We start from the raw sequence: 21,457 nt of genomic DNA on the forward strand, positions 1-21,457 counted from the left end.
GCTCGCAGTGGCTCCGTGTCCACCCTGGCTGGAGAGCGGGCAGCACCGGGCTGTGACAGAGCGGGGTTGTGGGCGCTGAGCTGGGAGGGCACAGGAGCATCCCTCATCCCTCCGGTGCCCAGAGGTGTGGTCTCCCCGAGCGGCCGGTGGGAGCTGAGCTGCCGTATCCCTCCTCCACTGTCCGCTTTGGCGATGTGAGTAGCGAGCGGCGTCCAGCCTTTCTGTGATAGACTTCACCCATGACCAATCTGTTTTGCTCACAGATCTATGTGGGCATCCTTATTTTGTGCTCGTTTCCCAACAGTGGGAAGGAGTGCTGCTCTTTTGTTCTGAAATAAGGTAGCATCGATAATGTTTTCTATGTAAAATGAAAATCTTTTAACCTGTGAAGCAGCTACTCCTTTGAAGACTACATCCTTTTTAAGCTACCTGTAACAGCTTGATGTTCCAGGAAACTAAGGAGCAAAGTGATTTGATGTTAAGGTGTCAAATAAAAATAATTAGGATGGAATAAAATCAATATGACTTCATTTAATTGCTGAGGAGGAGATGAATTACAAGTAATAAGCATTTGGATTGTGTTCAAGAGAGTGTTTGTGGAGTGAAACTCTTCAGCCATTACTTCCTAGGCCCAAGAGACTGTTCGGTAATAACTTTTATGAAGGTATACATAATTTTCTGTGGTTTTCTTGTACAAGGGAAGGTCAAGAATGAATTGGATTGCTTTGTGCTGCTTGTTCCGTCATGATTTTGCCATTTTTGTAAGTCAAAATGGAAAAAGAGTGCAGAAACACTGCTGTAAATAGAAAACCTGTCTTGCAGGGGGTACTAGGCTAAAAGACTTCTGTCTAGACATTTAAGCAAAGGAGTGATCGGAGTCATCTTAGAGTAGAATCTCACTGTGCTGTTGCTGCTAGGCTGCTGTTGGGGTGCTTTGTGCCTACCTGCATAACTGCAATGCTGTTCTGTGTCAAGGAAATTCAAGACAGAAATAGGTTTATTTACTGCTCTATTCAGGGTGACTCTCATGGGACTCACCTTGCTGAAGTTGTTATTGCTGATTTCAGTTGTGGAGCTTTGGGTGTTTGAGAACAGCATCATAGTGCCATGTAGACACACTAGACACACACCCTTTGGGTTTGTGCTGTTCTGTCACACTACTTTAGTATTTTTAACCTCCATGCTAATAGAGTAGTTAATAACTTTATCAGAGTGGCTCTAGGTTGAAACCTGTAAAATTTATTTTTCTTAATGACCCAACTTGGTTTCAGGTTCTTGTAATTGTTTTTAATGAAACAGGCACTTTTAATTGTGTGAAACTTGTCAGTAAGGATTGAATCACTCAATCTAGGAAGCAGAATATTTAAAGTGTGAAAATAAACCAGTTTTCTGTTGCACTTCTGAAGGTAAGACATGAGATGTACAAGAGAGATTTCTTATATGTACAAGATTGTTAGGTGCAAGCAGCTTTACTAGTCACTTAAGTGAGCGTCCTTTTATCTCTGTTCCACATGCTGATTTGGAATTCTATTTCATTTTGTACAACTTTCTAAATTATTCTGACATTGGGGTCAGAAAAAGACGTGACTGTAGAGGGATACAGTACGGGTAAATGAAGGTGGTATGGAATGTAATCTTATCCTGCAACAAGTTGCAGCTGGATCAGTTACTAAAGATTAGGAGCAGGCCTGCTCTTAACAGGCCACACCTGTAGCCAAGTGGTGTAAGAGTGGATTGGTAGGAGCTGGAGTCAGGTGGTTGCTGCAAGGACCAGGAAGAGTTAGTGCTTAGAGGAGCTGCCTACGAGAAACATCGAGGAGGTATGAGATTGGTGATATGAAACCCTTGCTCTATAATGATAATAGAGCTCTTGATGTGTAAGACAACATGTGACCATATTAGGGTGAGGAATAACTTATATAAGAGTCTGTTCTGTTCATTTCTTAGTATGCCTTAGGTTTAGATTGTAGTTTCTGTTGTCTATTAGAGGGGAAAGCATATTCTTATTAGCTATAAATATTATGAAAGCTAGTGTTTCTGCCTTTGTGAGACTTTGTAACTTGCCAAACTGCTCACAGATCCTAAGGAATTTAGTGTGTATTAGCAGTAGGAAAATGGTTAAAAACCAAAACAAAACAACCCCCAACTCCCCCTCCTGCCACCCTAAACAAACACAACTCCCCACATGTTTTTCTAAGTTGCATTTCTGTTTTCTACATTGGCATCCTGAAATCACCATTGTTTTGATTGTTCTATTGTGCACCTCAAGGTCTTGTTAATACAGTTGTCTGAAGTGGGGCTGTAAGGACCTATGATAAATTTCACTTTCTATAATTTCATTCTGGAGTTGTGTTGCCTTAGCTTCCCACTTAAGGTATTCTCTGACTCTCACAGACCAGATGACCCTGTCATTTCTGAGCTGGAATGGGCAACTCACCCAAACCCTTCTTCCCCTCTTCTCATTATCAAAACCAGGCCATCACATGAATTGAGCAGCCAGAATAACATAATGCGCTAATTGCTGTTTTATTTCCTGCTCTATTTGAGATAATTCTTCTGCAACCAGTTAGAATGCTAAGAGGAAAATAAAAGCAGTTCTGAGTTAAAATAGAAGTGAACAGGGAGAGAGTTAAGTATTCATTTAAGATGAAAAATAATTGCAAAGCTTTGTTATGCCAAAATTCCTGGAATATGAAAATCAGGGCAACATGTCTCATGCCACAATGAGACAGTAAGTAGAAGAAAAGAGGTGACCATTATTTAGGGAATAGAAATGGAGATAAGGTCTGCAGAACTGGCAGAAAGGCTACAGTGAAGATGATGTTGTTACAAGCAGGACATTATAAACAGTAGTTTCACTGAATAAACAGCATTTATTGTTTGGGTATAGTGATGATAATATGTTTCTCATTTGATGGGTGAGACTGGACCTACAGTAGGCAAAATGAGACACTTTTTATGGCTTCCTCACTATGGTTTAATAACTGGTGATTGCTCAGTTATTTATAGCAGGCAGCAGAGCACTTAGGGCATTGTTCTGCTCATGCAGCTGTCTCTGAAGCTTCATATTGTATTACTTCCCTGCTCCCATTTCCTGTTATGGAGAAAAAGCTGTAGAGTACAGCAAATTTCCAAACTTCTATTTTCTATGTATTCTCTTGCCTTCTACTACCCAGCTCCAGGATGTTGTTTCTTGTCCTTCTTTGCCAATATAAGGCATGTAAGAATGCAAATACTGTGCTAGGAAAGTGCCTTATCAGTAAAGCATGGGCCTATCAAGTGCCAGAAACACAGTTGTGTTTCCTCATCTCTCTCATAAAAGGTCTTGGGTTTAATGATTAGAAAGAGTATACATTCTTATACAAAACTGAGTAGCTCCCAAGAGAGAACTTCAGTTGTGTGGAAACTTTGCTGTAGCCTAAGGCTTACTCTTCTTCTAACAGTCTTAAGAAATATTGCTCTGGAAAGTGCAAGTACAATAATTTCCTTTAACAGCATAATCAACACATAGGCTACATTGTTATCCAGACATCTCAGTTGATGCTGGTTCTCCTCTTAGTATAGATATTTGGTGAACTTCTGTGGAGCGCTGTGACTTAAAGATCTCATGGTCTAGAAAAAGAGAAGAGAATGCCTATTTAAAAATTTTATTTCTTGCTCTGTTGTACAGGTAGGACAACTATAATGTAGATTGAATATAACGTGTAAGAGTTTGCATATAGAAATGTTAGTTAAATCTTCAAGATTTAAAGATTCAATGTTCAAGATCTAAAGATTCAATGTTAGTTGAATCTTCCTAGACTCAGTCTAATACTTTGTCCAAAAGATGGAGATTTCACCACCATACTGCTGTTGCACCACAGGATTTCCACCTTAACTTGAAAGGTGCAGGTGAAATCTGATCCTGAATTAGGTAGAGTTCCAGAACTGGAGAGTACAGTCCTTTGCATATGTCCCTCTGAGCATGAATAGGTAGGGAATCATTAGGCTACTTAATGCCTTATAACAAACTGAAATGACAATTTCTTCCACAATTAATTTTAGATTTAAACAAAAACCTCTAAAAACCCCAACCAAACAAAAAAAGAGAAGATAGCTCAATGGTTTGCTTTGGTGAGGAGGTGGTTTCTAGCAGCTGTGTGACACCTTGCAGGAAGCAGTCTGCTGGAAGGACTTGCACAATTAAGTTAGTCTGTGTGCAGTATTATGCTCGTTGTTTGAATCAAATTCTCAGCTATGGTCAAGACTAAATTATAAATGGAAATGTTTCTTAAATTTTTTGTTGAAAGTGGTTTTGAAAACTGGAACGTATAAAATGTCCTGTAGTTATGGTGTGTGACCACTTGGCATGTGCTCTTGAGTAAGAGCATGTCTCATGTTGTGTGATACCTCTGGTATGACAAGGTCTACTTGTACTTAAATGTTCTGTCCTTCAAAAAACATTTTGCTTTTGGGGGTTAATAGGAAATTACACTGTGAAGCTATGTAAAGCTGGAAGGGACTATGACAGTACAGAGATGTAGCATTTAGGTTAATTGTTTTGTTCACTCCTCTTTCCCAGGCCATTTCTTAGCAATATCTGAAGAGATTAAGTCCTTAATGATATCTGAGAAGATTATAAAGAGCATCCTGAAAAACCCTTGATGTTGGGAAAATTTCCAGAGTTGATGTGATTTTGTTGTTGCAGTTTATATCCTTACTATTTCTCTATTGCATCATTATTGTTTTGGTAATATTTGCATGAAATTGATTTTATATTACTATGGATGTATCTTTCCAATGTGTGTAATAAGGTAGTCCTTAGTTAAGCTCCAGTTTAGAACAAATACTGAAAGAGTATTTAGCTATTATCTTATGCTCTCAGAGTATATGTTCTCAGAGATTAAAAATGCCAGAAATACTCCAGGTCCATTAAAGCTTGTTATGCTCTCAAGCTTCTGATAACTGAAATTAATCATAATGTTAATTGCATCAAGCAGTGTGTATTTTCAGCACTTCAGCTGAGGAGGCAAATAAGTAAGAAAAGCTGATCTTATCCAGGAATTCCCACTTCTGATTTTTCAGCATATTCAGTTATGCCAGGAATGACCCCAACTTAAAAAGAAAAAAAAGCTCCCTTGTATGCATACAGAACAAATTGCTTTGATAGACAGCTCCTGTTTCAGAAGAAGCCATGTCTCCTGGAGAGTTATCCACTTGGATAATAAAACCATTGCATATACACAGTATCATGACTTAAAGGTGACATCTATTTCCTTCCTTCTTCCTGAATTTCTGGCTCTGAGAATTTCAGTGCCTATATTCAGTTTTGTGCGGTGATATTTTTTGCATTAAATTTTCCTTCAAGACTTTTCAAGTATCAATGCTTGTTCTTACAACATGTGTAATCAAACCTACAAAGTAGTGGATTGTTTGTTCTTATCAAAAGATTGAAACAAGTAGTTTGGTAGCTTATAAAAAGACTATTTTTACTATTTTAAATACATATGCAAAATTATTTGGTGTGGTTATGGCTAAGTGGAATTAGTTATGATTGTCTAATGTGCTGTAGAGAAATCCATAGAGATTGTGGATGTAATCCCCATTATGCCTTGTATTTGTGTGGCTTGGTCTGGCCATGCTTAAATTGAACAGCCACTGCTCGGCCCTGAATTTGGTTCTGAGCCAAAAGTGCATTCATTCCAAAATTCATTTTAAACATTGGGCATGTGTGTGATGGGGGGGTGTGAGCACGTGAGTATCACAGGCTGTTCTCTTAAGTGCTGCAGGGGGCAGCTTTGGAGGAGCTGTACGTGCTGCCACTGATTGGACTGAGGCCCCAAGTATAACCTCACTGCTAGTGGCTTAGTGATCAGAATTAAGATATTCTGTGCAAAGATATTTACTTAATATCAGGTTATGGGCTGCCTGAAAAATTCTCTGTGAACTTACTCGGTCAGATTCCTTTTTGAAACCCAACTGTTAGTTTTTAAACCTGACAGCAAAGAGTGGCACCTACCAAATGAGTGTGGCAGGCACATTGGTTTCCTGTTTGGGGTACTTGCTTGGGATTTCAGAGTTGAGAATTTTTGTTATATTTACAGAATATAGGTTGCATTGGAAAGTTCTGTATGAGTAGGCAACTTCTGTTACAATAAGGCTGAAACAAACAAAGGTGAGGATGATGTCCTGCTGTAACACCTCCTGTGTGGAAACTGCAGTATACTGGAGTTCTGTCAGGAAGAAAATTAGTAGAGACAGAAAGCTGTAATAGCACAGTGAGTATTTGGGCTTTACATTCTGATTTGGACTTGCTGCCTTGTTATTGCAAAGAGGGCCTCAAAATATGAGCAACCAGTACATCATTATCCCTGAATTTTCAAAATCTATTAAATGTATGAATCATCTCATTTATTTTGCCTAGAACTCCACAGATTTTTGACTATGCTTGCATAAACAGTTAATGTGCCGGTATGGTTCCAGTGTTTGGAAAGTACCATTTGTATAAATTAAGGAACTACTCTTTTGCTATAACCAGACTCCTGGCATTTTATTTTGCCTTTTTGGCCTGCTAAAACCTGTCTGAAAATTATATTTTGTTCTGTGACTTTCCTGTATAGCATAGCAATAGTTGGGTTATAAAACATATGACTTGCATTGTTCCGTGGAACTGGGCAGTCACTGAACAGGAAGCCAGAGCTGGAATTTGGTTTGGCAGTGTGAACTGTGCTACCTGGAAAGAGCACAACAGCCAAAGGGACAAAGAGGGAGACTTCTCAAGGAGATTTAAAGTGCTATTTGCTTTTAATTTCTCTGCTCATAGTTTTCTTCCCTTCCCCACACCTCTACCCACTCTTCTGGGAAATAGGTATAGAGGCTCTTTGCCAGGATCCTTAGGCTATGCAACAAAAAACCTAAGAGAAATACCTTTTACAAGCAATTGTATTTGATAATGACCTATATATTTCTGTGTGCATGTTGAAAATTAATTTATTCTCCAGGAGCAGATTCAAAGGTATTTATTATAGAGGACAACTCCATTGTGCTGTGTAGCACTGTGGGACCATGCCTGTCTATTCCCAAAGGCTTTTGGGGGAGGTTTATGACTCTAAGGAGAAATATGGTTCATTGATAGGGACTATTCTAAGAAAGGAGTACATACTTCCCCACAAAGTGTTGAGAATGGTTTTGCAGTTGAGCTGAAGTTTATTGCAGGCTCAGATGAGTGGAAGTCTGTCTGCTAGTACCATTTCTTGACATAATCTGGTACATGTGACACCTCAAGAACGGCCTTGGGAGACAGTTGCTGAGTGTGAGATGGACTGCTTCAGGAGGGAGGAAAGATGGGCTGAAGTAAAGTTACCCAGTTGTTGCTATGTTGAGCTTATGGCTGAGCTGCACGGACTCATTCTTCCCTCGGGGGACACAGGTGCGCAGAGCTATTTTTCTTTAATCACTCACATAAATTTAATTTTATTCCTTTGCATTAAAATAATTAAATAAAGCTACGCCCTATATCTTTTAGTGCCAGATAATATCTTTAAACCTTTGGCTCACCATTTTGCTATCAGCTGCAAGGTATTTTCCAGGGTGTGCTTAACCAATTTTACTATTGTCCTGAAAAGTGTTCTAGGCAGAGAAATCCCCTGATAGCAATCAATATTCACGCATACTTCTAATCACTATATCCACTGGGAATAATCATTTCCGGGCTTCTCTTGAAGTCCACCTGCCCCACACTAAGATGAAAGGGCCTTCCATGCTGTGTATCAAGTGGCACAGGCTTGATGCTTACCAGGATATTAAACACAAATTAAAATGGTTTAGAGAATATTGATGTGGGTCTGAGGTTGGCCAGTTGCTGGTGAGGGGGTGATTCTGCCAAGTCTGGAGCGGATTGGCAAGGAGCAAGAACAGCCCTTGCCTTTCCTATATTCCCTAAGGGTTTTCTCCTGCTCTTTTTAGGACACGACACTACTTGCAAAGGTACAGTAGGATACGTGTTTAGGATGGAGGTGTGTGGTTTGGGAACAGGGTTTGTGTGCTTTCCAGGTTAGGAATGATTTTCCTGGGTTCGTTGTAACTTGTCTTCTGATTGTTGAACTTGTAGACTTGGAAAGTCTACTGCTTGCTGGCTGGCGCATCACCTCACATTCGGCTCTTTGTTGCTCTAGCTTGGTTTCTAGCCAAAAACATCAAAGGGACTCAGTGGTAAATCTGTGCTGCTTCCTCCCTGGCAAATGCTTGTTTTGTACAGTCTGCCCCCTGTAGAAGCAGCAAAACAGTTTGTGTTGCACCAAACTGTCTTTACTCAGGAGTCTTATAAGTGAGTGTCGTTCTGTGGTGAGGTATTGGCAGATCCACCATTTCTGAAATTCTCCTGTGTTTGGCCTAGGCAGTTATTTGAGACTGGCTGTTGAGCAATATAAATCTCTCTTGGCATTCAGACCTGTTCCCCACCTGCCACATCACCAATGCTTGTTTGGAAACAGATGTACTTTTATTTGCACCTTCAGGAGGAAACCTTTACAAAACAACCTTAAAGCTACTTGGCTTTGGTATAGAGGGGAGAGTAAAGAACACCTAAAACTCTGCAGCAGCCCCATCAAAACAGCATTGACAATCTGTGTAGGAAAGATGGCTCAGAACAGAGATCAGGAACTCCTCTGGAGTAAGTGTTTTCCAGTGAAGCTGCCTCACAACTCCTTATCTTCCTTCAATACCAAAATCTCAGGGGATTCTAAAAAAGGGTCAGTGCTGTTAACGACTAACTCTGTGTAGCCAGGAAGGAAAGCAGGATTTAGGTGATGAATTTTGCTATCTATTTCTGGGAGAAAGAAACCTCCACTCTGTAATTGAGGAAGCAGATGCTTGATGTCTTGTGTAAGGCACACAGCTGGGCTTGTCTGGCTCTGGGAAGGCCCCTTATATTCTAACTTCTGTCTCTTACTGTTTTTTTATTTGCAGCTCAGCGACATGTCCTCACGTACATGGAGGATGCAGTGAGTCAGCTGCTGGAGAACAGAGAGGATGTTAGTCAGTATGGCATTGCCAGGTTCTTCACTGAATAGTAAGTACATCAGGATGCTGCCAATAGGGCCAGCCTGAGGAGGGCTTTTGGAAACGGACGGAATACGTGGAGAATGGAACTGGACATGTGCTGGTTATGTTGTGAATGTTGGATTTCACTGGGTTAGTCAAGGGCTGCCTGAGCGTGTTTTGGAAATGGAGTCAGTTTTGTACAGTTCAGTTCCTCTTCTATTACAAACATTTGTGTAAAGCAGTCACTCTGGGGAACAGTGATTTTAAAAACATGGAAAACCAAATTCTGCTTCTCTTGGTCAGGACTGTTAGTATCAAACTGCTTGAGAAATACTGAAGCAAACTGTTTCACAGACTGCTGCTGGTTTCAGCAGCACTCATTCTTCCTTTTCTTGAGTATGAGTTTGGATTGTCTGTCTCCTTGTGTGATAGTTGTTCTATTAAATGCTTTAATAAGGTGTCTCTTCTTCCCTTAAAACCTGGGTACTTAAGTACTGGACATGAGCACTGTCTCTTCTTACTAATTTGCAAGAAAATTATTGAGGGAAAAACTATGTGCTTTCTGTTCAGAGAAAGTAATACTGACATTAGTCAGCTGAGCAAGTAGTTGGAAAACAAGAGCTTAACAAAGATAAAGAGCAGGATTACAATCACCTCCACCCAGCAACAGGATTTCTTTACTGGAGTTGAAGGCAAGGTGGCTTTGAAATACCCTGCTGAAATTGTCATTGAGGAATCTCTGCAGATTAGCTTGCATCTAATTTCAAATTGACTCTTTTGTGCCTTTTCTAAACTTCTGATCATATATACTTCAAAAATTAAATGGTGAGCAAGAGGTCGTTCACACAGTGAAACTGTTCAAAATGCTCTGTAGTATTTCTTCATCTTGATGTGATAACCATTTTCTTTTCACTTCCTGTTCCACTTCTACCTTTAAAAGAATAAGTAGTGGTTCAAAACCATTATAATGAACAAAACCATCACCATAGAGCAAAACCCTCAGACTGACTTAGGCGGTGGAGATCTTGTTTTTCCATTTATTTTCAGAGATACAATTTTTACAATGTTTTCTTGTTCACAGTGAGTGTCTTGTGGAGTTTCTGATTTCATTAAAGGATTATAGAATTATATGTATATATAATATAATTATGTATTATATATTATAATATTATCTATTATATATCTAGGAATATAGGATTATATATTTCCTGTAGGAAAAGGATTCCTTTTCATTCATTCTGTAATATAGAACTAGTAGTTCTCCTTTTTTTTTTCTTTTCTAAAATATCTGGAGTTCAGCAGATGAAACTGTGTCCCCATACCAAAGCACAAACAAGCTTGGTAATTTTGAGAGCTGTGAAGATTTGAAATGTGGGATTCTTAATTTAAAGTGGAGAATAAATGATAGCCAATATGGGTGTAGAATGTGAAGTTTCATATTATGAAAATGTCATATGTTCTGGCTCCCAGGGCTTAGTGGTGAGCCCTCACTGCCCAGAAGAGTTCTGTTCATCCACTCAACATTTGTTCCTCCTGTGCTTTGAAGGCTACACTTCTTTCCCAGGCAAATAAACTTGATCTTCAGTCTCAGCATCTTCAAGCTCAAAGATAACTTGTGGGATTCGAGAAGTTTTGTGGGCACTGTCCCAGTGTGTTCCATAATCCATGTTTTTCTGAAGGAGAGGATTGGAATGGACATATTTTGAAGTATTCTGCAGATTTAAGATGAAGGGACTTGGTATTAGGATGTCCAGTTTTTAAAATTGTCTTTTCCCTATTTGTGCTGACTTAAAATTAGAGACCAAGCCCAGGTTTAGAAAGCTAGTGGGCAGTTTGGCAGGCCCAAACAAGTAACTTTAAAAAAAAGTGTTTATTAAAAGAATGACTTCTGTAACTTTTCAGAAGTTGAAATTAATCTGTCAAGGACAGGTATTAGATATTTTCCAAATGCCTTTCAGAGGGCATACTTCTCGATGTAGTGGTATTCCACGGACCTCTCTCCTGGATTCACTGCTGAAGAGCAACCTGATTGCATTTCCATCATGCATTGCAATGGCCCACTTTACCATGTCAGTTCAAGTCTTTGAGCCAGTTACAACAACTTGGTTTTTTTTGGTAATTAAGAAAACTTTGGGACTTAGCATACCTGAGTGAAATTTCAGAATTGAAAATTATGCAGTCATTTAGTTCTGTATGGATGAAGCAGTAAGTGTTTTGCTGGCAATGAGTATTTCAGTTTTTTCTAAGAAATGGAATTGGGTATGTATTTCACTGCTCTCCACCATCTAGCACTGTGATTGCTGATTGCAGAGGACTAACCTTGATCTCTACAGTTTTCCTTCCAGAATAGTTTGTCTTCAAGGATAGTTTTTTTCTCCCACCTTATTCCAGTGTTCATTTGTCCCAATCATGTGGACATCTGCTTTCAATCTTGGGAGTACCTTGAGGCTTCCCTCATCTGGCTCGCTTCTGACCCTTACAGGAACAGGGATCAATCACCCCTCTGCCAATTAATCCACATCTTTTAGTTAAACAAGTAAAATTATGCCTCTCTTAGGACTAATCTTGACTTTATAGATATGCTGAAATGCTACTGGTATTTGTTCATTACAAGCTTGAGAAATCTCAGCTCTGCTCTTGAATCTTCATGAAATGCAGACTCTTGAAAATCCTCTGTGTAATTACACACTAATGCTGCTTTGCTTCTTCCAGCCTGATGTCTGTGCCAACATATCTTAAAGGAACATGTTACCCCTATACATTATTTATCATCCTGTCTTCTTGATCTTTCCTATACTGAAGAAAAACAGGGTGCTCTTTCTAATGCATTTGATCATGCAGAGGGAATGTGCATAGCATCCCACTTTGTTTTCTGGGCTCTTAAGAGTCTGTGTGTCTTTTTTTTCATTTCAGCTTAAAGAACCAGCAAGAAAAAAAATAATTAAGAAACTTCCGACTAGTATGTTGTGTTTTACTTTTCTTGTAGGCTAACCCTTTGCTTGAAACTTTTTCTTTCACCATGCAGGTAGATGTGCTGCTCTTTTCAAGACTCTTTGGAAAGCTCAGAAATAATAACCAGTTGTAACTTACCTTGGTTAGGAAACTTTTTTCCATAAATTTGTTCGTTTGATAAATCAAACACAAGTGAATTGGAGACAAGGAAATGGACTTTTTTTTTTTGAGTCTATATTCTTGTCACAAAACACTTCTCCTTTTCTTTTGTTTCTGGTGAAATATGTCCTGACCACCTGCTAGCTGGAGCATGACTGAGAAAAAACTCTTGCTTTTAGCTTGCGGATGTAGCACTGCTTCCACTGGACTCTGCAAACTGATGGCTGAGATCCTCTTTTCCTGTAAAGAGTATTGCTGCTGGTTCTGACTTGAATGCCCCTGCTGGATCTTATGTGACAGTTTAACAGTATTTATCTGAGGAGGTATCTGTGCTGTGTGTGACAGGGTTGAGGGTCAGATACAGCTTTTAGATCTGTTGTGTGCCTGGCAATTCAAAATACCAGCTCAGCACTGTGTAGAGCCCTGTTTTACAGGAAGGAACATTTGCTTTGTTACTAGTAACAAGATTGACAGTGCTATATAGTTTGGGATCCTTGGGAAGGAAGATGTTATCATGGTGAGAAGTATCAACTTCTAGCAATGAAAGTACTTCATTTTCTCTTGCTGTCTGGATTGGCTGGAATGATTTGTTCAACTCTTTCCTTAGGGACAAATGTGATACTGCTCCTTTGGCTTTCTCTGGCAATAGACACAGGCTTTGGTATCGGACAAACCTTTGGCTTGTTCAGTCTTTTATTGCTGTACAACATAACAGAAATAAATCTGTAGAGTAAAGAATTTCCTTCTCTTTAAAAATGTCTCAATACCCTTGGGGGAGGAGGGCAGGGGGGAAGGGCCCGGAACAAGACAGATGGGATGCCCATGAGAACTAAGCCACTCACTGAAGGCGACCTTAATTGGCAACTGGAAATAAGCTGAATTATCTGATTATGAAAAGGAGAGATTCTTAGAGCTAGCTTAGAGCCATCAATTTTCTTTTTTCTTTGCATCTGTGTATGTAGGCCTTATCACCGTCATCATCTTGCTGTCATCTGCTCTGCATCTTTCCCCTTTTCAGAGTAACTTGTTTTGTCTTGTTTGCAAGGATAGTGTAAGCTCTTCAAGACAGAATTGATATTGTTCTGCATGTACTTTACAGCACCTAGCATTGTAGACTGTCGACTCTGTACTTTGTACAATTACAATACAAACAGCAAAAACAGTAGTGAGAAGGTCCTTAGGGCTTTGACGAGTTGTGCCAGATTCCCTTTCTGAGAGATGACGCCATTCATTAGAATTTCTCAGTACAACTGTCTGGGAGAGGGGCATTGGCTGTTGGGGTTTTTTAGTGTTAGTTCTTTGTGTTTTGGGCAAATCAGTAGTATTTGTGAGATCTTAATGCTTTTAGGATATTACCTAAAATATTGATATTCTCTCTGATATAATCTTCTGAGCAATTGCAAAAAACCCCACAACATTTCATGTATTCTTCAAATACTGTCCTGATTCCTACATGTCTTCTGCTATGGAGAGAAAAAGATAAAATGATGCCACTCAATGCAAGGCTGCACAGAGCCATGTGATCAGTATCAAGCTGCTGCTGTCAATGACCTAGCTGTGCAGCAGCCCTTTGGGCTGAAAATCTCAGCTGGGATAATGTGCTTGATGGTTCCTGACAGGCTTTTACTTGGGATTCCTTGAGCCCTAGGGCACTGTGTACGACTGCTGTCTGCCTCTCCTTTGCTCTTCAGTTATCAGTGGAGAGAGAGTGAATATATGAACTCAGACACAGCACTTGTGCCAGAAGCTCTGAGGAGGTTTTGCAGTTAATATGTATAAGTTGCTGTGAAAGAAACATTTTGAAAGTGTCTCTCCACAGACTACAGTGGATTTGCAGGACTGAATTTGTTGATAAATCTTTCTGGGGAACCTACAGTAATTGCATATTTCTCCACTAAGAGTGTTGCTAATGGACACAAAGCCTTTCTGTTAGTCCCTTTGTTGCCTTCCAGTCTCACCTCTACAGAGAAGCATTGTCAGAAGGGCAAACTCTCTTTCTTGTAATTGAATTTCTCCAGCCCACCTTAGAAATGGGATTTCAATACCTCCTGCCCACTGTGCATGGGGTATGTATTTTGTATGAGTGCTATGGAAGATCTGGGGGTTGTGGATAACTCTATATGACATTTAAATTATGTGAATTTTGTCTGGAACCTGTGTATCTGTCACTCTGTTTTTATTATAGAATTGCTTTATGGCAGAAACAGCATTGGGATTTGGATATGACAGCCAGGATCTATGAACTCCTGATTTTCCCAGAGTCGTTTCTCTGTAACAAACATTGCAACAAGTCCTAACCTGACAAATATGCTGATTGGGATAACTGCTGTTGAGTAAACAGCTGGAAAAATGCATACATTAATCTCAATAACACAATTCCCACTGTAGTTTGTACATGTTGCCAATATATTAGAAAATGTAGTATTGTCTTACCTTATTCTTGAGAATCTTACAGATGAGTGGATATTCAGATGTGTCCTCTGCAAAGAAATACAAGGGGGATAAAAAGGTAAAAAATCTTTTTGGTAAACAGGGTTATCTTGGAACAATCGTAGCAAAGCAGTAACAGAATTGCGCTTAAAAGAAAGTATTTACCAGTGATGCTCTATATAGTAATATACTCCACATAAGAAACTTCTCATACTGTTTGGTGACAAAAGAATCTGCAGGATTTGCCAAAGCACATGAATGTTAATACTTGATATCAGCATCTTGTCAGCACAGGTTAGTTATCCATGATGTCTGCGCTTACATGCTGACTTGACCTGCACTGTGCTCTTGCTCTTTAAAGAGAGGTAATTACAGTTTCCATGTGCAGTGTGATCAGATTATGATGCTCCTAGTGTAGATTCACAGAAGTAGCAGTGCAGTCTTTGCCAACTTCTTTCCTATTCCTTCACATCATGGAAATTAGATATTTACTTGTGGTCTTTTTCAGAATAGCTGCAGCAAGAGTTGGCTGACTGCTTTATGGAGACCTTATGTAATTGGGTATATTTTATTTTTTCTTACAGCCTTGAAGGTTGAAACGCAACACATGTGCCGTGAAATTGAGCTTCCTTTAGATTAAAGCCAACTGCATGCAGGTGGTGTGGATAGCTAATAAAACTGGAAAGAAATTTCCCAAAAGCCAGAGTCCAGGAATGTGGCAAATGGTACAAGCATCAAGACAATATATATGAGTTAACTTTGTGCCTTTTCTCTGTGCTAGAGTTGAATGTACTATTTTCTCTCTAGCTTTAGGTTTTGACTCTAGTAAAACTCTTGTTTATGCTTCCAATTTTTTTACTGCTTTTTGTCATACTTGCTGTTATTACTAGTACAAATTTAGAGAAGTGTATGATCCCAGCTGGGAGTTAAGATCAGGCTTTTGTGACTTCAAACATATGTATTTATACAGACTGAGGGATGGACAGGTTAAGAGCAGTCCTGCCAAGAAGGCCTTGGGGGTACTGGTGGATGAAAGGCTGGACAGGAGCTGACAGTGTGCATTCCTGGGACATCACAGAGTCTTCTGTTTAGTTTTACTTTCTCCATCAGTCTGCTATTTTTTTTATTTTATAGCTGTGATATTGGCTGGTTCCTGCCCTGTTCTTGCATTTCTTATCATGCATCTCTGTTGTGGTTTTGTTTCTATCCTTGCAGAAGTGAAAAGGCCCTCAAGTCAGAATTGAGGAGCTCTGGAAATCTTATATTGTCCATCTTCCACTGAGAAAAGGTCTGTAGATTGTCGTGATGCAAATTAGATATTCAATGCTGATATAACTGTTCGACAAGCAACTTTCCCCATCGTTCTGGAAAATTGCTCAGTTGTGCTTGCTGAGTCACTGTTGAAATATATAGGAAAAGATGAGAAACATAAATAGTGATATATCCACCATAGATGTAGTGGAGCTACTTAGTCTTTTGCATATGATCTGCAATGTGTAAATAAAGCAGTAATCTCACCTCATGCTTGAAAGATTGGATTTCCTGCAGTTTCTCTAATTGTTTTGAAGGAAACTGTTTTAGTAATGTAAAAGTGGGAACTGGAATTCAGTAGAAATGCACACAAGAATAGCAGCTTTGGAAAAACATAGCAGCATAGCAAGTTTGGTACATGGTGTTTTTTCCCATATTGTATGTAGGGGTTTAAAAATTATTCTTAAGAATGAAAGGCATAACTTTATCATTTTCTGTTAGTAATATTTCCTTTTTAACATACTATTTCCTCCAATAAAGCTTTTGATGTCTTCAGCACTAAGAGTACCACTGTTGGATACATGGTAACTTCATGAATAGCAGTACCTCTCTCTGTGGTACTAACTCACGCGGTTTGGTTCTTGCTTTAATGAAGCACTTTGGCATGGGTCTGGGCTACTTCATGTATATAGGAGATCAGTTTTAGAGTTCTTGGCTTACATCTGTCTAAACCTATAAGGCTTCCTATTAAATTGGAATCAAGTTGTGTAAGTTTAAGGAACACTTTTTATTTCTTCCCAGAAATACCTTTAAGGAAAGATGGATCAGAATTGAAGTTGGGGTTTGGTTTTTCTGTTGCTGGTTTGGGGTTTTTCCCAGTTTTGTGTTGTTGGAAGGACTTTTGTGTTTGTTCTTAGGCTGCAAAATGTTGAGGAATCACAGAAAACCTTGAGGAACATTTCTAACTGCTGTGCTAAGAGGATGTGTTCCCTTGTGGACAAGACCAACAAATGGAAATTTTTTCCTAAATTAGGTATGCCAAACTGTAAAAATCAGCGAATGTTTGCAGCAATGGGATCTGATAAGATCCCATAATAAGATTCCTTATCCTTTACAGGATAAAATCCCTTGACTATGTCTGCATCTCCATTAATATCAAACACCAAAAATCTTGTAAGCCTGAAAAATGCATTTTTGAAATGTGGTTTATCTTTCTTTTCTGTAAAAGCAACACTAAACAATAGCAAGAAAAGCAAGAAGTCTAGTTTCTAGAAATCTGCATGTCTTCAGAGACCCTGAGATTTTCTGTGCAGTGGTATGTTGAAACCATACAGATCCCAGAATACATTAGCTTTAGTGAGTTGCAATAACCACGTCCTGCAAATGTAATATTATTGTGTATCTTCAAGTGAATTAAACAAACTGTAGCTGGTCAACACTGTAGCCAAGAAGTTGTAGTGAGCACAAAGTGGTTTAGCTAAGCAATGTCCAAATGCAGAGTTAGCATTAATGTCAAATGATGTAACTTCATCTATATTAGGGAATTTTGGCAAGGTTCATTTGTTGCCATGATGAAAATATTGGAAGCTGCTCAGTCTTTGATGTGCTATAGTGCTTGTCAAGGCAACTGAATTGGATGACAGAGTACCAGTTGTAAATTTCTTCCTCTGAAATTCTCCAGTCAAATGGAAGGTTGAAATGAGCAAATAGGGAATCTGTTTGCATGGTACCAGTGTTCAATCTCTTTGGAACGGGTATTCAGTTATATTTCAGTTTTTAGTGTGTCATCACAGCCATAACATGATTGGGCTGCTCCCTTTTAAAATAACTAAAAGTCTAGTTTATTTAATGTGGAACTGTCTTACAACAGGAGAATTCATGCAGAATGGAGCAAGCAGGCCCTTACTTGTACTTATGCTTTGGCCTCAACTTTCTGAAAAGTCAGTTTGCCTTTACATGGCATTTTACTTTGATCTCAGGAGTTCAAGATGGGGTGCAGTTGCTCAATAATTTTCAAATCCATACTCCTACTTTATGCTTTGGTATCAAAATCCATCTCCAGCCGATGTCAATTCCATAGCTACTTTCTGAACTGTTAGACAAGACGAAATCAGAGTACTACCTTGTGTGGCTTGTGTTTTTAATAGTGTTTTTCATCTTTGTGCCATCTTGTCGCCCTTGCCACCGGTTCACGGTATGGTTTCTGTGGTATCTTAAATCTAGTGAATGAATTCCACAACACAACAGGGAGGACAGAAATACTCATTGGTTAATAAAGGAAGCCAAAGAATAGAGATCATGGTGTATGATAATGAAGCTAACAGAGGACTTGCATCTCCCTTACCCTCAGAATATAGAGAGTTATAAAGCAGTTCAGAAGGAATTTTCTTCTTGCCTCAAAATGTCAAGTTGGACTACTTTGAACAAATACTAAATAGATTAGCTGGAGAGTTATCAGTTTTCCTTGTGTAGTTTTAATTCTGGATTGGTTTATTATTTATGTATTTAGTTTAGGCTTGGGCAGAAAAAAGCAGGTTTTTTTGAGGGAAGCTGGGTAGCAACTTGCAGTCTTCTCCATAAAAGCTAGTTATAATGGTGTTCATGCAGCCGTTCCTGTGGTATGCAACTTACACAGTTTCCTACTGTAAAAAATAAATCTCTGTTTATACCAGCAAGACCTCTCCAGACTCACTGAAACACCATGTAGTCTGAAATTGCACCTGATCAGACCAAAAGAGCTGGTCATGGGTGATTGATGCTTATCTGTGAAGGCTTCTTTACTTTTCCCTTAAGCACCTTGGAGGGCTTCTGCAGGGCTATTTATGGTCTTTCATTGTATGCCCTTTCCAGTCTTCCTGAATGCTGGGCTTCCCAGCTCATAATTCTAAGAAGAAGCTTTATTTCACAGTATAAAGGGGCCCCAATATGTGGCCTATTATATCCATATCAGCTTGCTTACCCTTTTCAAACAGCTATTATGTTTTAATAGGGCCCTGCCTGGCAGGGGGAGTCCTTAATTCCTGCTATGTAAGAATGGTCAGCTTGAGTTACAGCGAACTGCAGGATGCTGCTCTGATCAAAAGGCCTCTGTTTTTAAAGATTCCCATGTCCCCACCCCTCCCCATTTGCCTTTTAATTTTATTTTTTTTTTACATCCTGGGCTACTAATTCTACACAGTATGGTCATTTTAGCTTGGGATTTGCAAGGCTTGAGGTGTTAAATTACTGACCTAGCATATGAAAAATTAAGGGAGAGGGACTCTAAAAAAAGATAAAGGCTTTCTGGGTAATAACAAGCAAGCACAGCAACTCCTTTAATCCTTTTCTTCTCCAGAATCTGCAAACTGGTCTCAGAGGGTTTGGTTTGCTACAAAGCAACATAAAAAGGCTTGTTCACTGCCTACTCTGTCCTGTGTCACAGGTGCTGTGGTTCATTTCCTTCATCCCAGTACATGGGATAATCTTTGTACCACCTGTATTAAGTCTGCCATGAATACAGAGGTTCTTAGCCTATATCAAGAAGTCTGAAAGCACATAATTAAAATTTGTCATTCCTTTCCCTCTTTCCACATCCTTCAGCTGAAGTAAACTTGAGTGCATGAGACAGAAAGGATCTCAAAAGATCCAGTCTCTGTGTTTGCAGTCTTATATCACCCAATCTTGCCAAAATATTTTTAATGTTAATGATTTCCTATCTGCCTAGTTGTTAAAAAAACCCGATTATTTTCCCTTAAAGCCAGTCATCAGGAATAACTTATAGCATCTGTTTTGTCATAACACATTTCCAAGGAAATGCTTAAAAAGCACTGCTAATTTCGTTAGAGGAAGATGGTGGTTTCCTTGAGGCTGACCTCAGTGTCCCAGGTTCTAAGATCTGTGGAATTTTAAAAAGCACTTGAAACAATGGCTTTGAATTGAGGAATACTCATAGTCCTACATTACTTTCCAAGGAGGATAGCTAAAAAAGCAGTCCAATGATTCATCTGAATATTGCAAATATTGTAGTACACTTAAACCAAGAGGTGAAGAATAAAATGATCTTAAACTACATTCATACAGCAGTAATTTAATTACTGCAACAGTAATTTTTTTTTGTACCCAGTTATGCCTCCAGTTTTAAGTGTTCCCTCTGAGTTCCTTCTAGGCAAGGTAAGCCTCACTTTACTATCTCAGAGCATAGCCTTGGGCTAAGCGTAGTTGGTCATTTGGGGATGCTTTATTGTTGTGGATGAGTTATTTAACAATAGAAATTGCCTGCTTTGTAAAGCCTTTTGTATTTCAGTATTTTCTATTGTTAGAGCTTGTTATTTGTTACACATTGTAGCATAGTCTCTAATCCCAATACTCCTGGTTATCCCTACTTACTGTGCTTTACTTCACACAATGAAGCAGTCTTGGAGCTCTGGGTTCCTTTCAGGTAGAGCTCAACTGGAAGATGTGTTCCTTCTGCAAATAAGCATTCAGTCAATGGGACTAGATTAGAAGTAGTCCAGGGCATGTGTCAAGAAAAAACAAATCCTGGGATGCCCATATGTTGACATTAAATCCTCCACACTGTTTTTCTCTACAGACCTTTCAGTCAGTCTAAACATAGCCTCTGACAGCAACTTTGCATTTGAGACTACCTTATTTTTGCTTGAGACACTCAACTCTGTTTTAATGACTTTGACACTTGTGTAGCTGTCAAGAGGAGGGTGTGGGGGGGTGTGTGTAAGTGATTCACGCTCAAGAAGCCTTCAAAATTTTTTCTTCATCATGCTCATGATAGAAAGTGCAAGCAGTAATGCTGTCAATTAAGGAAAAATGGTCATTGTTCCTTGTTTTCCATTTGGTAGAGGAGGGGTCCTGTGAGCTTGTTCAGCTCTTTGCGTGGTAACCAAAGGTGGCACCTGCTAGGGGGACAGCAGGGTCCTGGCAAGCTCTTCCATCCTTCTTGAGGACTTGGGACTGTGCATTGTGCGTATTTGGCTTTGCCAGAGTTCAGCAGACAGAGGGTAACTGCTGTAATGGGTTTCAATTGAGATGTTACCATAGTATCCTGGGACTTTTACAATCTATTTGGAAGTCCAAAGGTTTGAAAAGAATGCTTGAAAGTTTCTGAACTCTGGCAGGTTGCCGAAAAGTAAATACACAAAAGACAAAGCCTTATGAAAGCTGCTCTGTTCAGAGAAGCAGCACCTGAGTGCTAGGATTCCCAGCACAGCCATTTTTGAGAGCTGGAGCTGTTTTATCACAGTCTCCTCCCAAATCTTTTTTCTTCCCCTCACATGTATGTGAGAATAGCAAGAACAGCCTGGGTGCGCTGCAAGATGCAGCCTTCTCAGCAGTGGTGTTGGAGGAGCCTGTTCTGGGATTTGACTCTGAGGCATGGGAAGGAAAGGAGTGAGAAAGCATCCTGAAGCCCCTACTGTAAGAATTTCTTTAGATATCCTCATCAGCTGAGAACCTTGCTTTATTCTTCTCTTATCTTTCTTCAGGATTTTCTCACAAGTAAATGGAAAAAGCTGTTTTGTTAACAGAGTATCCAGTTGCCTAACAATTCTTCGTGAAATAAGTGCTCACAGTAAACTGGTGTTAACTAATGAACATTCAATTCAATTAGTAGTCTTGGTTTCAGCAAGACAACTAAAATCACATCATTAGT

At 39.4% G+C, this 21,457-nt stretch overlaps 1 protein-coding gene across 1 annotated transcript in view; it reads left to right on the forward strand.

Annotated features, from left to right (window-relative positions):
* The first annotated feature begins 8,616 nt into the window (after positions 1-8,616).
* CUNH11orf49 (chromosome unknown C11orf49 homolog) overlaps positions 8,617-21,457 on the forward strand; it is a 69,291-nt gene continuing 56,450 nt past the window's right edge. Inside the window, exons 1-2 of the mRNA XM_005419443.2 lie at positions 8,617-8,650; positions 8,947-9,049. Coding sequence (XP_005419500.2) covers positions 8,617-8,650; positions 8,947-9,049 — 137 coding nt within the window. The remainder of the gene's footprint in view (positions 8,651-8,946; positions 9,050-21,457) is intronic.

Source organism: Geospiza fortis, unplaced genomic scaffold (genome assembly GCF_000277835.1).
Source record: "Geospiza fortis unplaced genomic scaffold, GeoFor_1.0 scaffold66, whole genome shotgun sequence".
Taxonomy (NCBI): domain Eukaryota; kingdom Metazoa; phylum Chordata; class Aves; order Passeriformes; family Thraupidae; genus Geospiza; species Geospiza fortis.